Consider the following 24,438-nt stretch of genomic DNA (forward strand, 5'->3'; position numbering starts at 1 on the left):
CTTAGCGTCAAGTCAGTAAGGTTGAACTGGGAAAGAACAATGACACTCTGCCTGCCACGTTCACCCCAACATGGAGCTCACAGTCTGGGGACCAGAGTGGGTTTGGAGGCGTGGCGTGAGCCTCGAGGGCTGTCAGAGCAGAGCAAATCCTACTAAAAAGCCACGTGAGCAGCACGTCCGAGCTTTGCTCCAGAGTCTGCAGCTGCCTGAGCCCTGCCGTGTTTGCCTGGGTGCAGGTCTTCTCTGGACTTGATGGACCCTCACTGCTGTTTCCCCTGCTCTGAGTACAGTCAGATGCTGAGGTCTTTGGTGTGCACTGGCTGTGGAAACAGTGTTTGGTTAGGTGTTAGGCTCGGGGAGGGAGAGCATGCAGGGTGTAGTGAGGAACTCCTGGTTCTACATCCTTCAGTTCAGAGCTTTGTGAAAGTCACCTCGGTCAGTGTCACAGGGGCTGAAGGAAGAAGCTGCAAGACAATGTCTGCTCTTTAAACAACAACAACAATAACAGATGTATCTGTATGTGTGTGTCTCTGTGTGTGCATCTTTATGTGTGTTCTGTGGGTGCACATGTGCCATGGTATGCATGTGTGGTCAGAGCAGTCTCAGATTTGGGTCCTCATCTTCCATCTTGTTGATACTGCTGTGTGGACCAGACAAGTTGGCCTGTTTCTCTGTCTCCCATCTTTCTCTGAGAATGTTGTGATTACAGGTGTGTGTGTGTGTGTGTGTGTGTGTGTGTGTGTGTGTGTGTGTGTGTGTGATTATGTCTGGCTTTAGATGAGTTCTAGGAACCTGGATTCAGGTCCTCAGGCATTTGGAACAAGCCTGGAATCCACTGACCCATCTCCCCAAGCCTCTGGTATATATACTCTTAGAGATTCCCAAGGGAAGCTAGTGTCCTGCACCCCTGAAAGGAGCTGTCTTAGTGAACACGTGACCTGTGCCACAGGACTGCAATTCCCAGATGTCAGGAGTGGTGAAGACTTGCTGTTCATGAAAGCCAAGACCAAGGAAGGTTGCAGAAGGGCATGCCTGTCAACCCTGCACAGCAGCATCTGAACATCTATCCTAACAGCTGGAACCTGCATCTGAGCATCTATCCTAACAGTTAGGACCTGATCTGAGCATCTGTCCTAACAGCTAGGACCTGCATCTGAGCATCTATCCTAACAGTTTGGACCTGATCTGAGCATCTGTCCTAACAGCTGGATTTTCCTCTTTCTGCCACAGCTCTGCCTTGAACTCACAAACGTGTCAGTCACCACAGTCGTGCACAGTAGGGGCCTAGCCCTGACTGTCCTCAGTGACTTCTGGCTTCCCAGTCCTTCAACTTATTATCAAAGATGCTTTCTGTGTTTGAGGAGTGCCCACAGAGCTAGAGGCTGGCAGAGGGAAGTCATGTCTCAGCTGCCTCTGGGGTCGAGGCTTATGGCTAGAACCGAGATCTGGTTTCTCTGTTACCCATACCCGGTGTACGCCTGGGCTAGAAGCTACCCCTCCTCTTCCCTCCCTCCTCTCTTGCTTTTTCTCTCCCCGCTTACCTGCTGCCTCTGTGTGTGTGTCTATTTAGTACTCCTGGGGACTGAACCAAGACCTTGTGCATGCCCGGCTGCTGGTTGTCACTGAGCTGTAACCCCAGCCATCTTTTCAGGTTTTTATTTTTTTAAATTTTTGAAACATAGTCACACTCAATTGCCCAGGCTGCCCTTGGACTTTCTGTCTTCCTGTGCCCAGGTGTCTGGGATTACAGGTCTGTCCACAACCTGACTAGTAGCCTGCAAATCCACAAAGATGGGTCTGGTGGACTTGTCTAATGTGCCCAGGGCCTGTAGGGAGGAAAAACAAGCAGAATTTAAAAGGGATGTTTTGTTAACTCACAGTCCCTAGAAAGGCCTATTTCTAAAAAGTCTACTGTGTAAAGAGTTTGACTCTTTATCCCTGTCATGTACACATATGCACACACACATACACATGCGCACACATACACACATGCACAAATACATACATACATATGCACAAACAGTGCACATACACACACATACACACATGCACAAACACACACAGTGCCTGCACACAAACATGTACATACACTTGCATGTACCAACACATGCACACACATGCACACAAAACACATACATGTGCATGCACAAACACAGGATACACATGCACATACACATGTGTTTTCACACATATGCAATACAACATATACACACATGCACATATACAATCTCTGAGGTGATTGATGTTCCTAAACCCAGAACCTTCAGCATAGTTCCAGCTGTGATCACAGTTGCCCCAAGCACTCACAGGGCTGGGCTTCTGCTGGGCATTTCGTGATAAATTTATCAAAGCCATAGCTGGTATGTGACATCATTGTTTGCCATCAACCTGTTGGGGGCAGCTAGCATCCACAGCAAGGAGAGGACTTCCATCCACATCATCAAATCCTGCTCTTCAGTGATTTCTTCTCATAGACACGACTCCCGATTAGATTGAAGGTGTTGGAGGCTTTGTAACTGGACTGCTGGACTGTGTGGTGCAGCTTAGTTAGACAACGCAGCTGAGAGGGGAGAGCCAGGGCTCAGCTCAGTATCTTCCACTCTTCCTTATTCCCTTTACTTTGCAGGGACCCCCACCCCATAGCCTGGGATCCTCCACTGCATCCCAGTTAATCCTCTCGTGTTCATCCATAACACCACAGATGCTTCTTAACGGGTTCACATGGACAGTGAAGCCAGGCCATTGCACCAGGCAATAGCGTTCTTGCGGTGGTTAATGCCAACTTTACCGTCTCTAGAGTCACGGAAGAGAGAAACTTCTGGGCTTGCCTGTGAGGGGTTTTCCCAGCTGGGTTAATTGAAGTGGAAATGCTCACCCTAAAATTGAGCAGTACTGTTCTCTGTGCTGGGGTTCTGGATTGCAGGGGAGGGGAAGGATGAGGAAAGGTATGAGTATGACCATCTCAGGTCTCCACTTCTCAAACTGTGAGTCACATGACCCTTCCTTCCTTACGATGCCTTTGCAGGCTATTCTCTCATAGCAACAGAAAAAGTGCTGAATGCAGGTCCTCTGGGCCCAGCACAGTGAAACCCAAAGAGTTAAAGCTATAGATCAAATCATGGGAGATGCATCAGGGAGATGCTGAAGGAGCTGTGGTCAGACATCCTTGAAAGCAGCAGCTAGACCTTCCCAGACTATCAGGCCTGGTTCCTCTCACTTCTGGGCTCTGCTTATTTTGTTGATATGATGTGGGATTCCCCTCTGTATGCTTTGAATATGTTTTATTACCAATGGCTATTAAAGAGGCTGTTTTGGCCGGTGGCTGGTAGGGTAAGGCAGGCTGGAAATCCGAACAGAGATATATATATAGAGAGAGTTGGCGGAGTCAAGGAGATACCATGTAGCTGCCAAAGGAGAAGGAATGCAGGAACTTTAGGAACCTTACTGGTAGGCCACAGTCTCATGGCAATACACAGATTGATAGAAGTAGGTTAATTTAAGATATAAGAGTTAGCCAGGAATATGCCAAAGCTATTGGCCAAACAGTGTTGTAATTAATATAGTTTCGGTGTTATTATTCAGGTCTGGACAGCCAGGAAACGAAAGAGTAGTCTCTGCCTATATTTTGTGTTAAATACAATCTCACAGACTCATCCCAAGATGGCAAGTCCCACTTCTTAATTCCACAGCTATAGCATGACAGGGTGGTAGGAGCAGAACAGAGAGCTTTCACGGAATTGTCACTGAGGCTTATTGGTTCCAGGTAGATGTGTCCCTGTTTGAAAACCAGCCCCTGTAACTAAGGTAATGCAGTGTGCTGAGTGGCTCAGCTCAAGGTCACATGCTCCAACTTTGAGCACAGAGGCTAAAAGAGGGCAAATTGTGAAGAAATGATGGCTATGTCACCGGGGGAAGAATGAGGGGCCCACGAGAAGCCAGGCCAACAAAATTCCATCTCAGTCTCATCAAGGAATGGGTGAAGACACAGGTTCTCACATTCATATCCATCTCCAAAGAAGATCCGTGTCTTCCAGCAGATCCAGAGCCACGACCCAAGGAACTGCTTGTTCTGAGATAATGGCAGAGAGAGTAAACTAAATTACTTTCCTCAAAACTGAAATCTCCTATTATCATTCTTGGTGTTTTCCATACAGAATGTAGGATATGCTGTTTAAATGCCACCCCCAACCCCGCCTCTACCTGCTCAGTGCTGGGCTTATGGATAGACATGTACCACCACACTAGGGTTGTATTTGTGCTGGTTCTTAAGGGTCTCCAGAACTCCACACAGTGTGGAGTCAGCATCCCTCTGTGTCCCACAGCTTCCTGATTTGACCACAAAGGGCTGCATGTCTGCCTGGCTCCTGGCTCAGTTCTCACCTATCCGGCAGCCCTGTTCTGGCCACACCGTAGGCAAGGCAAGGCCCTTTGGGAGCTGCTTCCTCGCAGTGACTCTGAGGCCTCCTCGTACAGGCTGATATCTTCCTGCTAATCCCCAGCCAGGGTCCAGAGTGTGGGCACTGTTGACACCAGATAATGTCAGTCTGGCTGCTGCGGTGACCGGTGAGTAAACACAGGTGGTTGAACCTCCGACTTCCTGAGCATCCACAATCAGAGATGCACGGAAGTTGAAACATGAGGAGACCGATGCCCTTTGCATGTGCTGGGAGATGAGGTGATGCCTGATCCATGGTGGTAATCAGCCACCCCTCATTTCCCCTTCAGCCTGCACTGCGGATTTTAATAGGGTCCAAAACTGGCTTGGCACTTTGCTCCTTTTCCTCATCTATAGGGCTCAAAGGCTCGTCCAGGGTTGCTTAGAATTCTGTGTGCACACAAATCACTCTGATCATTCGTGTGTGCTCGCAAGTGTGTGTGTGTGTGTGTGTGTGTGTGTGTGTGTGTGTGTGTGTGTGTGAGAGAGAGAGAGAGAGAGAGAGAGAGAGATATTAACTTAACTATTTTTTGAGACAAGGTCCGTCACTGATCCTGGAGCTCATCAGCTCAGTCAGAGAGCTCTAGGACTGCCCGTCTTCATCTCTGGCACGGGGTTTTGGATAGGTGATACTATGCCCAGCTATTGCATAGTACTGGAGATCCCAAATCATGTCCTCATGTTTTCAAGATGAGCATTTTACTGAGTAAGCATAAAGCATCACTAGGTGTGTATTTAAGGGGATACCCTCTGGGTTCAGGAGGAAGGCCTCACCGCTGTCTGGGTGACCTGGGTGGGTGACTGGATCCTGCAAGTATTATGTTCCCTATAAAACAGGGTAGAGGGAGGACCCTCAGGAAAGATGGTCACCATCCCAGTGCCGTGCAGCATGCCCCGAGATATCAGCTTTTCAGATGCCAAGATGCAAACATGAAATGGTGTAAATGTGATTTCTAAAATTATTTTATATTTGAGTGGTGTGGGTGCTTACACAGAGATCAGAAGACAATCTCGGTGTTGGTCTTCAAGATCCTCCCACCCCTTGCTTGAGACAGGTCTCTCATCGGCTTGGACCTCACCATGTAAGCCAGTCTCATTGGCCCACGAGCTTCCAGAGAGCTGTGTCTCCCACCTTGGAGAGTTGGAATGAGAGGTGTGCCCTGACCTTCTTTGTCCTTAAACTCCCTTCCTCATGTTTGAAAGGTAAGTGCTGGACTGACTGAGCCATCTCCTCAGTCCTAAATGTGACTTTTTTTGACTCATGGCCTTATGGCCAGCGGTTTCTTTCCTCTTGTGGGGTGTCACCATGGGAGGTATTGGATTCATGTGTTGGTCAGTTAACTGAATTTATGCTTTAGTCATTGGAAGATTCTGTTAGAATATAGACATCAGGTCAAGTCAAGAGTTGTAGAATATTATTCTAAGATGTATTGCATTGTTTATGCGTGGAACATTTGCTTAATGATGCAAAGATGTGCTGCATTTTTTATGTTGCATTTGTTTAACTCTGTGAAGCTGTGTTATTTTACTTGTCTAAAATACCTTATTGGTCTAATAAAAAAGTTGAACAACCAATAGTAAGAAAAAATAAAGGATCAGCAGGGAGAATGACTAAGAGGAGAAAAAGAGAGAAAAGGAGATCAAGGGGTGAGAAAAGAATCAACCACCCAGCCACACAGCCAGACACAGAATAAGAAGAAAAGAAAAGATATATAGAAATAGAGAAAGGCAAAAACCTATACTCCACAAAACTGAAAAACTTAAAGGAAATGGACAATTTTCCAGATAAACACCAAAACCAAAATTAAATCAAGACCAGATAAGCAAATTTAATAGACCTATAACCACCAAGGAAAAAGAAACGATCATTGAATGTCTCCCAACCAAAAAAGTTCAGGATCAGGTGGTTTCAGTGCAGAATTTTACCAGAATTTCAAAGAAGAACTAATACCAATACTCCTCAAATTGTTCCACACAATAGAGACACTAGAAACTGAAGGAGCATTGCCAAACTCTTTTTATGAGACTACAAATTACTCTGATACCCAAACCATACAAAGACACCTACTAGGAAAGAGAATTACAGGCCAATCTCACTCATGAACATTAATGCAGAAATGCCCAATAAAATACTGGCAAATAGAATCCAAGAATATATCAGAAAAATTATCTATCATGACCAAGTAGGTTTCAACCCAGGCATGCAGACATGGTTCAACATACGGAAATCTGTCAATGTAATCTACCATATAAACAAACTGACAGAAAAAATCCCACATGATCATCTCATTAGATGCTGAAAAAGTCTTTGACAAAACACAACATCCCTTCATGATCAAGGTCTTGGGGAGAACAGGGATACAAGGAACACACCCAAACATAATAAAGGCAATATACAGCAAGCCAACAGCCAACATCAAACTAAATGGAGAGAAATGTTCATTCATTTCCTGGCCACCCAGATGCAAATAATCACATGGAAACTATATTAATTACAACACTGCTTGGCCAATGACTCAGGTACCCCTTTTATCTAGTTCTTACATCTTGAATTAACCCATTTTTATTAATTTGTATATTGACACGAGGTCATGGCTTATTGGTAAAGGCCCAGCATCTGTCTCCTTCAGAAGTTACCTGGTATCTCCTGACTCGGCCTATTCTCTGTCTCTATTACTTCCAGCCTGGCTACATTCTGCCCTGTCATAGGCCAAAGCAGTTTCATTCATTTGCCAATAAAAGCAACACATATACAGAAGGACATCCCACATCAGAGAAACTCAAAGCAATCTCACTGAAATTAGGATCAAGACATGGCTTCAATATAGCACTTGAAGTTCTAGCTAGAGCAGAGACAGCAAAGGGAAATCAAAGGGATACAAATTGGACAGAACTAGAAAAGACCATATGGAGTGAGGTAACCCAGTCACAGAAAGACAAATATAGAATTACTCACTAATAAATGGATATTAGACATAAGGCAAAGGATAACCAGCCTACAGCCCACAACCCCAGAGAACCTAGACAACAAAGAGGACCCTAAGAGAGACAAACATGGATCCCCCTAGGAAGGAGAAAAAGACAAGATCTCCTGAGTAAATTTGGGGCATGGGGAACAGGGGAGATAATGGAAGGGGAGGGGAGAGGAAGGGAGGGGAGTGAGAAAATTGTATAGCTCAATAAAAACAATAAAAAAAGGAAAAAAGTAATAAAGAAAGGTAAAAGCCCAGAGGCAAAAGGTAGGTGGATAATTTAAGTTAAGAAACACTGGCAAGAAACAAGCCAAGCTTAGGACAGGCGTTTATGTAATAAAAAGCCTCTGTGTATGATTTATTTGTGAGCTGGATGGTAGGCCCCCCAAGAGCAAAGAGGCAAAAAAGTAACCAAATCCAAAAACCAAACAAACAAGAGTCAAGCCATTGCTCATCGAGAGCTAGTTCATTCATTTATGCATTTATACATCATCTGTTTTAGGGCGTATGGGAAATTGAAAACTCCCTGCCTATCGTTTATTTCTTCCATGAGAGGGCTGTAAGATTTGAGGAGTCAGGGCTCCACCTCCAGTCCATCTCATGTGGATACAGGACTCCTTTTCAGAGACACCACAACCAAGGCACGTCCTGTCTTCCTGTTTCCCGACTCCTCACGCCTTCCAATGTACCGATCAATGCACCTTGGAGGGCTCTCCAGGTGAGGTGGCCATTTGTTTTTCTTCTCATCCCCTTTGTGATGTAGGCTTACAAGGCTTAAGGGATCAGAATGACACTTCGACCTCCCACCATGCCAAATCGTGCCAGGTCTCCTGCCTCTTCCCTGGGCAGCATTTCTCTTGGCACAGCCTGAGGTCCTTCTCCATCCTCGCACTGCATTGTGGGGAGCTGAGGGAAGCTTTGTCCCCACATGGGTAGCAAGAAGAGTATTCATAAAAGAGGGCATGTCCACCTCCCTCTACCTTTCTTCAGCCTGCGAACACGCTTTCCTGCAGACAACCCTTAACGAGTGCTAAGAAGCAGCGGTGTCCTGATGCTGGCTCGGTATTCTCAGCTCAGAAACAGCACCACGGCTAAGAACATTTCTATTTGAAGAGGAGCATGTGGCAGCCACACGAATCTCTCAGAGCTGTTGGGAGCCTTCAGCCAAATGGGGTTTGTGTGCCGTAGTCTGGAAGTGGTGGCTGCTGCATTGACTCTGGGGCCAGTGATGTCAGACTCCAATGTGGCTGTTGCTGTCCTTTGCCCTCTGCCCTTCCTCCCCAATCAGCACCGCAGCAGTTAGGCTTAAGGAAGAAGTAAGGTGGCTTAGCAGGGGGCCCCTCCTTTGCCTCTCTCATGAGGAGGCCCCATAAGGCTGCTCTTCTCAATTCTCCTGTCAGAGCAGGTCTGGACACCAGCAAAGGGAAGGTCCCATCTTCTTTGACATGATCTTTGTCCTACACTGAACATCGGGGCTCATTTAAGATGGTTTCAGCTGTATGCCCAACCTTCTTCCTTTAGGATTCGGAACTCTGAGTTCTGGCTTGAGGCCTGTCACAGTCTTTTTTACATGTGTGGTATACATTTGCCGTGGGTCACGGGAAAAGCAGCGGTATGAGCTTCCGGTGAAGGGTGTGTCACAGAAGCAAATGACTTTGCAAACAGGTAACGCAGAATGTTCTGCTTTATTTTCGTCTGTGCTCTTCTGTCTCAGAGAGGGATTGGCTAACTCCCTAGACATTTTCCAGGCTTGTGTTGATACTGTACAGATATGGATGCAGATATCAGCCCAGATACAGCCATAATGACAGTCCGTGGTTCCTGAGAATATCAGTTCAGCAATACAGGCCATCTGCCAGTGAAGATTCTGAAGATATCTGGTGAGTGCCCAGTGCTGGGACACACCAAGGGGCCTCTACTCTCTAACAGCAACTGTCGCTGGGGGATTTGGAGCTGGGTCCTCATCCCCAGCTTGGTCAGCAACCAGGTCTAGTTTCTATGTCCTTGACTTCTGGAAAGGCCTTGGGGCTTACTTAACATTCCTGCTTTGAGTCCCCTACTACCCGCACCACTAGACAGACCCTCTGAAAATTGACCACAGATGTTGTGACATTTTGTTCCTAAACACCTGGACTGGGCTCTTAAGAGCAAGAACAGAACCTTGCCAACAAATGCCCCCCAGGCCCCAAGCTGAGGTCCCACACATGTCCTGTATAAAACCTCTGTTTTCTTTTGTTCATGTGGACATGTGTGTGCTTGTACGTGCACATATGTGGAAGCTAGTGGTTGACAATGGTTGTCTTCCTCAATTTCTCTCCATTTCATTTGTTTGTTTTTTGATCTGGGATATCTCACTCAATATGGAGCTAGGCTGGCCAGCCAATGAGCTCTAGAGATCCACCTGCTTGAGACAGCTGAGCCCTGTGTTCAGTGCTGGGGATATAGATGGTGCCTGGCACTCACAACGGTGCTGGGGATTGAACTCAGGTCTTCATGCTCACACAGCAGGCACTTCACCAACTCAGCCATCTCCCCAGCCCCTACAGCTATTTTCATTTGTTTTAGATCCCAGAACCCAGTCAAGGCTGCAGATTGCCTTTGGCTATTAGACACCTTTCGTCTTCCCCAGTGTCCTGTGCTCTCCAGCCCCCTCCACTCTTCCTGGTTCCAAATCTTCTGTTTTTAGGACATTTACATTCAGTGCGCGTGTCTTCATGACCAGTTAGGTTAAATATCCCTGGGGAGTCTAAGAATGGCCCCGGGGGATGCTGTTTGCTCATTAGGGTTGTGTAGTGTTAGGCTGTATCCCAGCACTGTGAATGCCACAGTTTGTACCATGGTGAGGACGGTTTTCCTCTGTCCCAGAGAGCAGATCTAGAGGGAAGGAAACCACACCAGCACTTTCTCTGATTCCAAGGGAACCAAACTGAATCAGAATAGCCCCCACACAAACGGGGATTTATTGTCTCACGTAGCCAGCAAGTGATTTTTTTTCTAGATTTAATTTGCCGATGCTCGGGTTGGATATCATGTCATCACATACAGGTTTGGTAGCTTGTTTCTCAAAGTCAAAGATGATCTCAAACTGCTGATTCTCCTACCTCCTGTGTGCCCGGCGGAACCCTATGCCCTCCCCATTTCCTCAACCCTTTGCTATGTCCCCTTCTGCGGGATTTATTCACCAGAAACAATTTTAGCAGTAGGCTCACTGACCTTAGAGCCAACTGCACCCCAAAGGGAACACTCATCTTGAAGGACGGTTTTGTTTCCAAGGCCCAGGGATGACCCCATTGTTTCCTTCTGCCGCAGACTGTCAAGGCCTGAAGTGCTCACTCTTGAAGCTGGAGAGTTCGCTTCATATGTGGCCTCCTCCCTCTACCTTCCTTGAACTCTGCTTACAAGAAAGGACTACCTCAAAAGGCCTGCATCGAAGCAGTGTCCTGGGTTAGACACCTGTTGGTGGGGGACCTAGGGCCCAGGACCAGGGTGTGTGTGCTGCTTGCTCCTTCAGAGGCTGTGGAGTCATCAAGTTCCCGCCAATGGCACTTGGACACCGTTGCACTGGCAGGCAGGGGGTGGAGGTGGGTGTCAGATTGACCGTCCCTATCTTGCTGGTGTGTTTTTGCCCATCTTCTGAGACTTGCTGTACCCATCCATTCCCGGTGCAGACTCAGAGACTTGTGCACACTGTCTCTGTGGAGAAACTGAAGTACGCAGAGGAGAGCTAGCTGTCCTGAGGCCACACAGGCAGTTGGTGGTGAACGCAAAACCAAGTTGGCCCAGTCAAATCCATGCTCCGGGGGGCAGTATATTATTCTGAGTAACAAGCACTTCAGATTTCAAAGACTTTTTTAGCTCAGCCCCTGTTCTGCCACGACAGCCCAAAGCAGCCATTAGACAATATGTAAATGATTGCACATGGCTTCGCTCCAGAACTGTGGCAGTAACAGCTGGCTGTATGCAGCTCCCGGGCTGGGTCTGCCAGTCCTTGCCCTTAGCCAGTAGCCATAATAGTAGCGTGGGGCATGCTTCCCAGGATGCCCCAGTGACCTCTCTGTCCTCACCCAGGTAGGTGAGGAAGTCTGCACAGACAGCAATGAGCTGTAGAGGAGGCAGAGTTTCTAGAAGCCAAGTCAACTAGAAGACACTGTTCTCTCCTGAAGAGCTATGGCCTCCGGACTAGAGGCTCTAGAGGTGTGCTAACTCAAAGCTGTTTAGAAGTACTGCAAGTTGCATGCTGCTCTCTGGTGTGGGTAGCAATGGATGCTCCTTTACCTTGGCTGTGGGGTTAATGGCACCCCTCAGACATCCTCTCAGTGCTGGCATGATGGCCAAGGTGACAGTAAGACAGGCAGGTGACTACCCATACCCGACACAGGTTGGTCTCTCTAACTTAAGGTAACACTGAAAGCAAGTTAAGTGCTTTGAGAAGCCTGAAAAATGCAGCTTATCAAGAAGTGTTTTGTGGGGCTGGGGAGGTGGCTCAGCGGTTAAGAGCACTGACTGCGCTTCCAGAGGTCCTAAGTTCAATCCCAGCACCCACAAGGAGACTCACAACCATCTGCAGCTGTAGATGGGATCAGATGCCCTCTTCTGGTGTGCAGATGGATGCACATGCGGACAGAGCATCAATATATATAAAATAATAAATCTTACATTTAAAAAAAGTATTTTGCCAGAGGAACAGATGGAGAATAAATTTGAAGCATCTTGACAGCTCAGAAGGGAGGGTTAGGAGATGTGGATTTTCCTGTCTTTAAGACACTGCTCCACTTTAAAGCAAGAGAAACTCCAAGGGAGACACAGTGTAATATATAGTTAGTACACTCACTCGCACATACATGTGCACACACATACACACATGTACGCACACACGTGCATGCGCACATGCACACTCATACAGCACTGTGGTTGGTAATGCCTGAAAAGAGACAAATGCTGAGAGCGGCTGATGTAGCAGAAGCACTTGTGGTTGCTCTGTCTCCACCGTCTCATTTTAAATCAATTGTGCAATTACCAGTCTTAGCCGAGCCAGCCAGAACCACTTCCATGTTTCCAAGAGACCAACTTGCCCTCTCTCATCTTAAGGTCGTTTATCTTTTGAAACCTAAGGATAGCTTGAGCACTTTTTCATGTTTCAGGTTAGGTTGCCTAGGTCCCAAGAGACAGCCTCCTTCATCCTGGGCCTTGTGAGTGACATGTTCCACCTATGGGAATGTTGTGGTTGGCAGAGTACTGACCTGGAAAATGTGTCCCTGTCATAAACCCTGGGATATCAAAATGTGTTACTAGAAAAAGGGATTTCAGATATGATTAAGGCCAAGGGCCTCAAGATGAGGGGACATCCCTGGAGTCTGAATAGACCAGTCTAGTGGCATAAGTCCTCAGAACAGTGGAAGAGAAGGCAGGAGATGACCTGAGGGCTGAAGATAGCATCACATCGTGGTGGGAGGGGATATGGACTCACCCTTGACGGCCTTGATGACCAAACAGAGTGAGGAGTGGAGGCAGCCCTCAGCAGTTACAGTGGCCTTCAGGCAACAACCCTCACCTTGTAACAACCATATTTTCAGGGCACCATCTTTACTGTCTCCAGAAGCATCCTGGCCTTGCCAGCACCCTGCTCTGAGTCTTCTGAGGCCCACACTAGGTAACCGTGACAAAAAGCTGATACTGTTTCAATGGCAGTGGATCCCTTCCGTTTTCAGAACATTCTGGTTCACAGATGTCATAGAGAAGGTTCTAGAAGAGTTGCTCATGGAGCAGGATCGATGGTATAGAAACTCTTGGGAGAAGACAAATGAGTTACTAAGGAATTGGCATCTGCGAAAGCCCAGGGAACCCAGTGCAGGTGGAGCCCCTGGCCTGCAAGCAACGTGGAAGCTGCTGCGGAGCCCTTGGACACCCTGCTGGGCTGGTAGGTGGGCCTTGGTGGGCGGGACCAGGGACAGGCAGAGGACACCCAGGTGCAGAGCATGCTGGTCAGAAAAGTCCCTTCTCTATCATCTTGGGACAAGTTTGGAAGGGTAGGCTTACTTGTTCTTTAAACAAGAGCATTGAGAACTAGTGTGTACCAGACACTCACCTCTGGCGGGGGGGCGCAGCATCAGGCAAACTGCTCACCCAGCGCTTGCATTCTCCTCTGAGAGCGAAGTCATAAGCAAGAGAGCAAATTAACACAGTGATTGCTGCTAGTGTGTGTTACAAAGACAACTAAAGCTGCTTTTCATGATGGGTCAGCAACCAGGGTTAAAACCACGGTGGTTGGAGGAGTTGTGTTCTAGGTGAAAGGAGCAACTGATGCGGTATGAGCGGTGTGGTCATGGTGGGATTGGCGTGGCCATGGTGGGAGTGGCATGGTCATGGCAGTAGGTCAGAGTAGCATGGTCATGTGAGGGTGGCATGGTTATGGTGGTAGTGGTGTGGTCATGTCAGAGTAGTGTGGTCATGGTGGGAGTGGCATGGTTATGGTAGTAGTGACATGGTTATGGCAGTAGTGACATGGTTATGGCGATAGTGACATGGTCATGGTGGGAGTGACATGGTTATGGCAGTAGTGACATGGTTATGGCGGTAGTGACATGGTCATGGTGGGAGTGACATGGTTATGGTGGGAGTGACATGGTTATGGCAGTAGTGACATGGTTATGGCGGTAGTGACATGGTCATGGTGGGAGTGACATGGTTATGGCGGTAGTAGTGTGGTCATGTCAGAGTAGCATGCTCATGTCAAAGTAGCATGGTCACGTGGGGGTAGCATGGTCATGTGGGGGTGGTATGGTCATATGGGGGTAGCATGGTCATGTGGGGGTGGTATGGTCATATGGGGGTAGCATGGTCATGTGGGGGTAGCATGGTCATGTGGGGGTAGCATGGTCATGTGGGGGTAGCATGGTCATGTGGGGGTAGCATGGTCATGTGGGGGTGGTATAGTTATGGTGGTAGTGGTGTGGCCATGTCGGAGTGTTGTGGTCAAGGGAAAGTGTGCACAGAGCCTGTGGAAGAACAGGTGAAGGAAGAGTCTGGAATGCCTTGGGTCACACTGCAGAGGTGCTCAGGGACCAGATCAGGGAACTGAACAAACAGTGTGTGAGGGGGGTGTTGTTGGAAACGCATAATTAGTTAGACCTGGTGGTGACCTGCAGACAGGCATGTGAGGGCTGGGTGGGCTTCAGAACAACATCCATGTTCCTGCCGAATCGGCTGCTGGAGGGAGGGAAATAAGAGCCTGTCTTTCATGAGCTGAGACAGGGCCTGGCCTGGGAAAGACTGACATTTCCTGAAATACTGTTTGCTCAACTGGAAAATGTCAACACAGGCTTTCTCCGCATGCGAAGAAATTCAGTAATTAATGAGGACCCAGGGCAGGCAACCAGAACTCAGAACAAGGCTATCTCCATAGCATGTAGAGCTTGTTGTATTGAAGTCATTTTCTCACAACCAGGCCAGGAGAGTTTTCCTTTGCATGACAGGCAAGGAGACAAGTACAGAGAAATCAAGTGACTGGGGTAAGGTCACTGCTGGGGTCTCTGACATCCCAACTCCCGAGTGGCAGAGCAGCAATTGGGGCCCAAGTTGAGTACCAAGGCTGAGTTTGCAATTGGCGTTCCAGACCCTCTGTCTTTCTGAGATGGTGGATGCGTTTACATCTAACTACACAGCTGGATTAAACAGATGTTTACCACCTTTGCCCCAATTAAAGCTTTTATCCGAGCTCTTAGTTCATGCTAGACAGCAATTTTATTCTCCAGAGGACATTTTGCTTGTTACAGAGGGGACCAAATACCTGGCCACATAGAGACGGGAAGAGTCGTCTGTGGCTCTGGTTTGGGGGAGCTGCCACATGGTGACGAGAGCATGGGATGACTAGTCACGTTTATAAAGCCACAAGGTGACTGCAGTCAGGAAGCAGAGAATTACTAGCAAGTGGGGCTGGTGTCACCTCGTAAAGGCTCCTCAACCCTCCAGAAACGGGGGGCCACCATCTGGGGGCCAAGGGTTCAATCACAGGAGCCCGAGGGGAACAGCATCACCACATGGGGAAAAGGGGTTTCATCACATGAGCCCCAGGGGAACAGCATCACCACATGGGGTCAAGGGTTCAATCACACAAGGCTAAGGGCAACAGTTCACACCTAAACCACCCACCATGTGTTCCAGGGCTCCAATTCCCAAAGAACTTTTAGCCCAAGCCAGGGCTGTGAGCCCCTAGTGTCGGAGAATATAGCCCGGAGGACATACTTACACGTGTGAACGGTAACACACAGCAGTGTGAGGGTGACCGTGCACTGGTCTGTAGTGACAGAGTGCAGGGACCCTGGGAAGAGGCTAGGCCCCGCTTTCCAGTCATAGCTTCTGTTCTGAAGCATGGGAAACAGTATTCACTCTCTAGGGGTCAAGGAAGGGACGGTGAGCAGCAGGAACTGGGCAGGGGAGGGGAGGTCTCACGAGGACCGATCAGCCTTCAGGGGGTCACCAGGGCTGGAGGCCAGAAGACGGAGAACACCATGTGGGTGGAGCCCTGTGGATGGGGGAGGCACGTGTTCGAGGGCACCAAGGTGAGACTCTAGTGGTATGAGAGGCGTGGTTCTTACAGGCCTGGGCAGGGTGAACTGCGAGAGTACTCAAGGGCTAAGCTGTTTCCTCTTGATGGAAGTTCAGCGGGGTAAAGCCAGGTCCTAGAGGGCTTGTACAACAAGGCCTGAGTGTGGCGAGGAGTGGAATGCCAGCAGCGTCTCAAGGTGGCATTTTGTCCACGTTTGGGGGCCATTGCTCAGTTGTGCCTGAAGATGGCAACATGGACCCCCGTGGGTGAGAGGTTTAAGTGGTCGCTGCAGAAGTGGAGCAGGTGAGGTCAAGAGTCAATTATCCGAGTGACCACCTCACCACTACAGACTTGGAAGGGGAGACACTGGGAGGCCAGTGTCTAGTCCTCTGGGGCTGTCTCCTGCATGGACAGCCAGGGACAAGGTCAGTGGAGGCTGTAAACAGAAAACCTGGGACTAAGACCATTGTGAAAGGGTGAGGCCGATGGGGCTGTTGTGGATTAGAAGGCAGTGAAGGAACTAATTCAACAAGGGGGCATGGTGGTGCTCGATGATGCACACACAGCAAGTTGTCCTCCTCCTCTCCCTCCTCCTCTCCCCTTTTCTCTCCCCCTCCTCTTCCTCCTCCTCTCCCTCCTCCCCTTCCTCTTTCTCTCCCTCCTCCTCCCCCTCTTTCTCTCCTCTCCCTCCTCCTCTCCCTCCTCCTCTCCCTCCTTCTCTCCCTCCTCCTCTCCTTCTTTCTCTTCTCTCCCTCCTCCCCTTCCTCCCCTCCTCTCTCTCCTCCTCTCCCTCTCTTCTCCCTCCTCCTCTTCCTTCTCGTCTCTCTCCTCATCTCCTCCTCCCCAAAATGTCCTTAGTGAGTTTTCCTTTCACAATAGAATGTACGGAATCAAGGGGCAGGAAAGGACTTGAGCATCCACATTAACTGATGGAACAAAATGGCAGATCTAGAATCCAGGAAGCCACTAGGTTCTTCTGGAAGGCGGAGAACTTCCAGAGTGTAATTTCCTCCAGCAATGGGAGGTCTGGGTGAGATGACCTCAGGAGCATGAACAAGGAGTCAAGGTGGGGAGATCTCGTCATCACAGGCAGGCAGGTGATGCTGTTCTTTCCCTAGAGGCCCCGAATCCATCCTGCTTTCTCCAGTGCCTCTCTTTTCCCTGGGAAGTCCAGTGTGCCTGTGACCTTGGAAGGAGCTGCCCAAGACTGTCCTTGCAGCTGGCATTCACAGCCCTGAGCCACCAGAGCGTGGAGAAGATGCAGGTGTACCTGATACTTCTGCTCATCAGTTACTTGCTGACTCCCATTGGTGCTTCCATCTTGGGGCGCTGCGTAGTGGCTAAGAGGCTCCGTGACGGAGGCTTGGATTATTTTGAGGGCTACAGCCTTGAAAACTGTGAGTAGGACCCCTGCAGCCCGTCTCTCCTCACCTCCTCGATCTGCGCTCCCCACCCTGCACCCCTACCCTGTACCCAGCATCTCACAACGTTTGCTGTTTCACCTCTTAGGGGTGTGCCTGGCTTATTTTGAGAGCAAGTTCAACCCCTCGGCTGTCTATGAGAACACAAAAGGTGGCTACACTGGCTTTGGCCTCTTTCAGATCCGAAACAGTGACTGGTGTGACCATGGCAAGAACCTCTGCAGTGTGTCCTGCACAGGTGGGTCCCTTCCTTTCCATCCCTCGGGGAGCTGGAGGCTGCAGAGCCTACGGGTTTGGAGGAGGGGCTAGAGGAGGGAACTGGCCTGTGCTGTGTCTAAAGCTTGTCCCTAGGAGGTAGGGACCTTGACAGAGGATGCTGAAAGGGTCTGCTAATCTGAGAAGAAAGTATGGCTGAAACCAAGGCCAGACAGGCTCAGAAAGTGCTGGGAAGGCTGGGATGTTGGAAGCAGGAGCAAGCCATAGGACCCATGCAGCTTGAGAGTGGGGAAAGATTGCTCTTTCCGGTCATCTATGCTACAGCATTAGCTCCATAGGCGACCCATACTGTCACCATGACAGTCCGAAGTAGTTGTAGGGAGGAGACAGGTACTGGCCAGCCCAAAGGGAGCGTATCTGCCACTCTTAAAGGGACCTAAGAACCTGTGGCCTTGAGGAGCAGCTGGCTAGGATCCACTCCTGTGCTGTGTGAGCTTCTAGGGACTTTGTTAGGTCCTTCCCTGAGCCTGTGCAGGTATCAGTTCACTCAATGCTCACAGCAGCCTCTCAGGAGCAGGTATTGCTTCTCTTCCCATTCTATAAACGGGCAAACGGGGGCCCAGAAGTGTGAGTCCACACCCAAGGCCACATGGCTGGTGAGTGGAGCTGGGGCAGACACAATTGAAGGGGCTCCTAAGTCAGGGTTACACCAAGAGGCCAGGTGTAGGCTCCCTAATATCAGGTGTTTCTGCAGCCGAGGGTCTAAGTGTTAGCCCCAGCATCTCCAGGCTTCATTAAAGAGAGAGTATTTTCCCCACCCTGGTTGATAAAAGTGGTCCAGGGTCTTCAGCTTCTGGGGGGGCCTACACCCACCGGCCCACACATCAGTCTCCACCCAGGCTACACCAGAAGGTTCAGAAGCCTCTGTCACCTCTCCACGCTGCTCTCCAAAGTCCCAGATTGGAAACCACAGGCCTTGGGTCCCCTGCCTGAGACCCATCTTCAATGACCGGCTGCGTGGGGCAGCAATGGGAAGCCAGGTTGTGTGGTAGAAAGGCACGCTAGCCGTCACCAAATGGCACAGCATCATTCTGCTTCCTTCTCTTTGCAGCGTTACTGAATCCAAACTTGAAGGATACGATCGAATGTGCCAAGAAAATCGTGAAAGGAAAAGAAGGGATGGGCGCATGGTAAGTGGAATGTCCTCTGCAGCTCGTGCTGGGGGCTCAACAAGGCTGTTTGGGGCCCTTCTCTGGCTGTGACCAGGTTCCCGACAGAAGCAGTCGAGGTCAGGAAGAATTCCAATGCATTTGGCTCGCAGTTTGAGGATTTCAGTCTCTCGTGGCAGGGCAGTCGCGGTGGCAGGAGTGTGGGAGGTGGCCGGTCACGTGGTAGTTATAAAAGGTGAATGCTGGTTCTCAGCTTTATTTTCCTTTTGGTCAACCCAGGACCTTAGTCCACGGGATGGTGCTGCCCACACTCAGGGTCCCTGCTCAGAGGAAGCTCTGTGGAGGCACTATTCTGAAGACATTTAGAGGCATGTGCTCTCAGTGTGCTTTAGTGAGGGTGACAACGATGAGTCAACACCATGGCTCATGTTAATAACTGTGTGTGTGTGTGTGGTGTATGTATAGTATGTATGTGGTGTGTGTGTGTGTCTGTGGTATATGTGTGGTGTGTATATATGTGCGTGTGTGTAGTGTGTGTGGTATGTGTGGCATGTGTATGGCATGTGTGTGGTATATGGAGGTATGGTGTGTGTGTGTGTGTGTGTGTGTGCATGCAATGCTAGAAGAGGCCATTGTGCTCCCTGGAGCTGGAGTTAGAGGCAATTGTGAGCTCTTGTGGTTGTAGGGAAATAAACTCTGGTCCAGTGTATGTTTTAACTGCTGAGCCATCTCTCCAGCCCCTTCTTACTTATTTTTAATGCTTCCTTTATAAACCAGGGCTATTAAATGCTCATAATCACATCTGTGTGGGTTGTTTTCTTAGGATTGTCATTTGTATTCTGACTTTGTTGATGGCATCTTCTTCCTAGATGAGACCTAACAGTTTCTTAGAATCGAATCCCTCTGCCTTCTCTCTGTGGCTTCTGGGTCCATGTAAACCCCCTTCTTAGAAATGTCTTGAAGAACCGAGGAGATGGCTCAGCTGGTACAGCACTTGCCTTGAAAGAACAAGAACCCAAGTTTGATCCCCAGAACCCATGTTTTAAAAAATATTAATTATGGTGATGTATACTCATAGTCCCAGTGCTGGGAGGTGAAGATGGGTGGGTCCCTGGAACTCACTGGCCAGCCAGTTCCAGACCAGTGGGAGACCCTGTCTCAAAAAACAAGGTGGATGCTGACTGAGGAACAACACCTGATTTTATCCTCTGATTTCCATGTGCATACATTCACACATATGTGCACACCCACACACATGTACTTCTGCACACTCATGAAAATGCAGGTGCACATGAATTTAAGGGATCTATAGCAGAGGTTTGACGAGAATGCCATACATGTTTTCTCAGTATCAGAACACTGCTGACACCAAGTAAGCCCTTGATACTCTGGCTAAGTATTTTTAAAATAGAATTTTTGTGATTTTATCCTTTTAAGCTTAAATTTTGGATTCTTTTGTACTTAATTTTGGTATGAAAAGCAAGGTAGGTGCTATGGAACTCTAACTTCTAAGCCTGCTTATTGTTGTCAACATCATGAATCCGATTATGACATCTCACTGCTAACGAAGCAGACTGCACCCGATGGTGTAATTTCCTTGTTAATGATAACCGTCTCCCTCATACGTGGTCTGAGTTTTCTGATTAATTAGTGATCTTGGCTGAGTCTGGGATTAACACTAATGAGTTGAAGTCATCTTTGTTGTGTGGCACCGTGGAGCAGTAAGCTGGACCACGCTGGCTGAGATGCTTTATTGTCCAGACTCCTGATAAGGCAGGCTCCAAGTAAGTTGACAGGAAGCCATGGATCCACCACAGCTCAGACCGAGTCACCCTGCTGTGCGGTGTGAACAAGAGGAGAGCCAATCCAAAGTCCTGGGGAGCCCCCTCCACACCATCTGCCCCTGATCTGTGAAGAGCCCTGGGATTTCTGGGAATGTGGATGTGTGTGTTTTCTGCTACTTCCTAGCTACAAGGGGCCGGGGATCATTGCCTACTATGGGCCCCCGTGCTGAAGAAGAGTGGAACCATGCAAGGCTGAGGACCAGGAGTAGATGTGGTTGGGGACCCGGGTCCAGATGTGGCCTTGCATTAGGGACTGGAATAGGGGAAGGACTGCTGGGGAATATCAGGGGAAATATCAAAGAATCAGTCAGATGCCCAGGAAAAGTGAAGAGGGGAAGAAGTTTTAGAAGCTGTGGAGAAGTAGGTATACAGACAGGTGGAAGGAGCCCAGGGTTAGGACACACCCGGGACCCTGGCCTAGGCAAACTCTCTGAAGCTCTCTCAGAGGAGTGTCTAATACGTCACAAGGCTATGGTGCTCCAACTGGGTGGGGTCCCCGTGTGAGGCAAGGGTAGTGTGGGCACCTGCATCCACACCAGGGTGAGCACCAAAACCCACAAAAGCCTGAGGAACTGTGTCCACACCGGAGAGACGCCAATGTCCCAGGGCTAGGTATGAGCTGTGTAGCTCTGGGGACCCCAAGCCCTGGCTCTAAGGAGCCACCGCTGACCATTCTCTGGTCTTCCACCTGCAGGCCCATCTGGTCCAGGAACTGCCAGTTGTCTGACACCCTGGAGAGGTGGCTGGACGGCTGTGATCTGTAGCCACCTGGGTGGACTTGCCCCACTTGCCGGCCATGTCTCGTGACCACGGATGTTTTCCTGTTTGCTGCTTCGATCCATCCAGTTATCTCACCGCTCGACAGCTCCGGATGGAAAAGGACAAACGTCCACTTCATCCAGGGGGGCGAGGTGCAGAATAAACCAGCTCAACCTGGCCTGAGGTCTCTGCAGGTGTTGCTCCATTGTGAGCACTACGGCCACCGTCATTACTTACCGCTTACATGACTTCCCATTTCTGATTCTTAGAGTGCAAAGGCAGGGGTGTCAATCTTCAGCAGGGAAAGGAGGAAGAGACACGGTCGAAACTGAGAGGAGCTGCAGAAGCAGGGGTGAGGGGCTGGGCAGACAGGGCTTCTTTTCATAACCAGTTTGGCCAGCCTTAGAATCAGCTGGAGACACACCGCTGCATGGGCCTTCAAGGGGTTTCCAGATCGGATTAACCGAGGAAGGGAGACCCACACTGAGTGTGTTGGCACCATTCACGGTGAGTCTCAGGCTGAATAAGGGAAAAGCAGGAGGGAACCCCTCTCCAGTCCACTGAGATGTGAAGAACACCCATCTCACGATCCCATCGTATGGTGGACACTATACAATCGGGTCACCATGATGAAAGTAATGGACAGCCTTCCCATTGCAACCCAAGGGGAGTCCTTGCCGGAACCTACGTGGCAGGCCAGCAGAGCACAAGACACACATGCCCTTCCACCCATATTTCTTTGGAAAGAACCAATGGCAGCCATTCTTCTCTCAATGTTAAATTTCTAGCGGTTAGAAATAACACGTATGCTAATACGAGCGACAGGCCCGCAGGTATTCACAGCTCTGGCAATGCCAAGTCCGCCGTGGTTTCAGCGCTACCACTGTCTTCTCTAACTACGTCTCTGTCGTAGTCAGGGTTGTATGTCTGAGAAGAGGCACGGCCATGACAACTCTGATAGAGCAAAACATTTCATTGGTGCTGGCTTATAGTTCTGGAGGCTTAGCCCATCGTCGCGGTGGTAGGAAGGAGGGTGATATGCAGGTAGACCCGGCAGCTGAGAGTTCTACATCCAGATCTGCCAGCAGCAGGAAGAGAGACACTAGGGCCAGCTTGAACTTTTGCAATCGCAAAGCACACCCCCAGTGACACGATTCCTCCAAAAAGGCCACACCTAATCCCTCTTGAGTAGTAGTGCCACTCCCTGGTGACCAAACATTCAAATCTGTGAGCCTGTGGAGGTCATTCCTCTTCAAATATCACCACAACCTCCTCCCCATGGGTTTTTGTTGTGTTTTATGTGTGTGTGTGTGTGTGTGTGTGTGTGTGTGTGTGTATTAGAGTTTTCTGTTTTCAACAATGCTATAGATAGGGTTCTGTGATCCACTTTTATAGAAAGAAAGCAAACCAGATGGGTGTGCTGTCATCTAATAATCCTGGTATCTGAAGGCCCGTAGAGAAAGATTGCTGTGACTTGGAGGCCATCTTGGGCTTTGTAGAGAGATCTGGTCTCAAGAAACAAACTGACTGGGCTGTAGCTTGGTTTGTAAAGTGTTGTTGGCTCGGCCTGCACAGAGCCTTGGGTGGAATCCCTACCCTGTGTAAAACCAGACGTGATGGCTCCTAATGGGAATTCCAGCATGGGGGAGGTAGAGGCACAAGGATCAGAGGCCAAGGTCAGCCTTTGCTACATAATGGAGTTTAAGGCCAGCCTGGGCTATGTGAGACCCTGACTCAAACAGGCAAATGAAAAAAAAAACCAGTAAAATAAGATTCCCCATGTTTATAACAATTTCATGCAGAAAAGGGTTTGTTTCCGAAGCATGGTGGCTTATTGAGTTCTTCCAGGAGGCAGTGCGTGTGAGACCTGGGGTTCTGGGATCCTGGGCTAATCTGGTGGAGATTTGGGTTTGGAGCCTCAGAGATATCTGCGTAACTAAAGCCAGGTTACTGTGGTATCCAAGCCATCAGGAGCTTGGGGAGAGGCAGTGGGGTTGAGGGGCGGCATCTGCTTCAGCGTGAAAGCCTCAGACTGGTGAATGCTGCCTGTGTGAACGTGCATGGTTCATCTATCCTGCCCCCTACTGTCTGAGTTCTCGGTTTTGTCCCCTTTAAAACAGTACAGGTTCGACTGTGACTGTTCTGGGCACCCCCTTTTTCAAGCTTAAAAATGACACAAAAGGTACACGTTAGATGAAGAAACCTGGGAATATAGATTAAAACGTTACTAAAATACCTCCCCCTCCCCACAGTAAACGGGTTTTTATTTCATTGCTGTGCTTGGTCTGTAGCCCATTCTGAGAGAGCTTGGAGGCCATTAAACTTTATGTATCTCTTTCCTGACTTTGGGGGTACGTACACACATGCCCCCATGTTTTTTCCACTTGTAAGCATTGGCCACTATTAAATATTGCGTATGATATCTTGCTTTTCCGGTTAAGAATTTGTAGTGTGACATTTCCAGTCTACATCAGAATTTCAGCCCTGTTTTTAATGGTCTCCTCATGTTCCATTTGATGGGCAATGTGCATAATCCTTTATTGCTAACCATTTAACCTACATATTAATTAAGCAGGCTGAGCAGACCATGGCCACCTCAAAGGCAGGTAGCATACAGCAGCCCGGCTTTTGTAGACAACCAACTGCTTATTTTCCCGAGAGAAGCAGCAGCAAGTCAGAACTCTGGGGCAAGCTTCCAGGCGGGCTCAACGAGGATGGGCCAACCTGGTCCTATGCTTTCACATGGCTCCCCTTGTCTCTGGAGAGAAGACCGTTGCATTTCCCTTAGACAGCACGATCTGTGCGGACAACTGATGTCAGTGATACTGGTTCCTGGGTTCCACAGAAGCCTTTGAGACCTCGTGGGAAACTTTAGTGTTTGGCTTTGGACCCGACACTGTTTCCAAGGGTGGGCTCAAGAGCGATAGGGTACCTGATCCCAACCCAACGGTGCTGCGGATGTCGGTGACCTTCGTGACAGCCTGAGATTGGCCATAAAACTATCATCTCAAGAGGAAATCCACCTGCCACCTCCTTCCAGCCCATTACTTCCAAGGCTGCCCACTGTTCCCTAATGG

The 24,438-nt window shown here is 49.1% G+C and overlaps 1 protein-coding gene across 4 annotated transcripts; it reads left to right on the forward strand.

Moving 5' to 3' along the window:
- The first annotated feature begins 8,352 nt into the window (after window positions 1–8,352).
- Window positions 8,353–21,539, forward strand: Lyzl4 (lysozyme like 4). 4 transcript variants are annotated; one of them, XM_085689063.2, is made up of 6 exons: window positions 8,353–9,287; window positions 10,717–13,324; window positions 17,071–17,349; window positions 17,462–17,611; window positions 18,701–18,779; window positions 21,297–21,539. In XM_085689063.2, the coding sequence occupies exons 2-6, from the start codon at window positions 12,865–12,867 to the stop codon at window positions 21,364–21,366; spliced, it is 1,038 nt and encodes a 345-aa protein (XP_085545189.1). In that variant the 5' UTR covers window positions 8,353–9,287; window positions 10,717–12,864; the 3' UTR covers window positions 21,367–21,539. The 4 variants fall into 4 exon arrangements, with proteins under 4 accessions (XP_085545189.1, XP_048280099.1, XP_048280098.1 ...); XM_048424142.3 differs by having other exon boundaries at window positions 17,122–17,349; XM_048424141.3 differs by lacking the exon at window positions 8,353–9,287 and having other exon boundaries at window positions 9,356–13,324.
- Window positions 21,540–24,438: the final 2,899 nt, after the last annotated feature.

The sequence above is a fragment of the Myodes glareolus genome, chromosome 4, assembly GCF_982192425.1.
Source record: "Myodes glareolus chromosome 4, mMyoGla1.1, whole genome shotgun sequence".
NCBI classification, from domain to species: Eukaryota; Metazoa; Chordata; class Mammalia; order Rodentia; family Cricetidae; genus Myodes; species Myodes glareolus.

What these genes read in the sequence shown, in the direction of transcription:
- Lyzl4 (XM_085689063.2), top strand. Translation starts at nt 12,865, where the DNA reads ATGGACTCACCCTTGACGGCCTTGATGACCAAACAGAGTGAGGAGTGG. An exon ending in GGGCTACAGCCTTGAAAACT is followed by an intron (nt 17,350 to 17,461) that starts GTGAGTAGGACC and finishes TTCACCTCTTAG; the next exon opens with GGGTGTGCCTGGCTTATTTT. An exon ending in CTGCAGTGTGTCCTGCACAG is followed by an intron (nt 17,612 to 18,700) that starts GTGGGTCCCTTC and finishes TTCTCTTTGCAG; the next exon opens with CGTTACTGAATCCAAACTTG.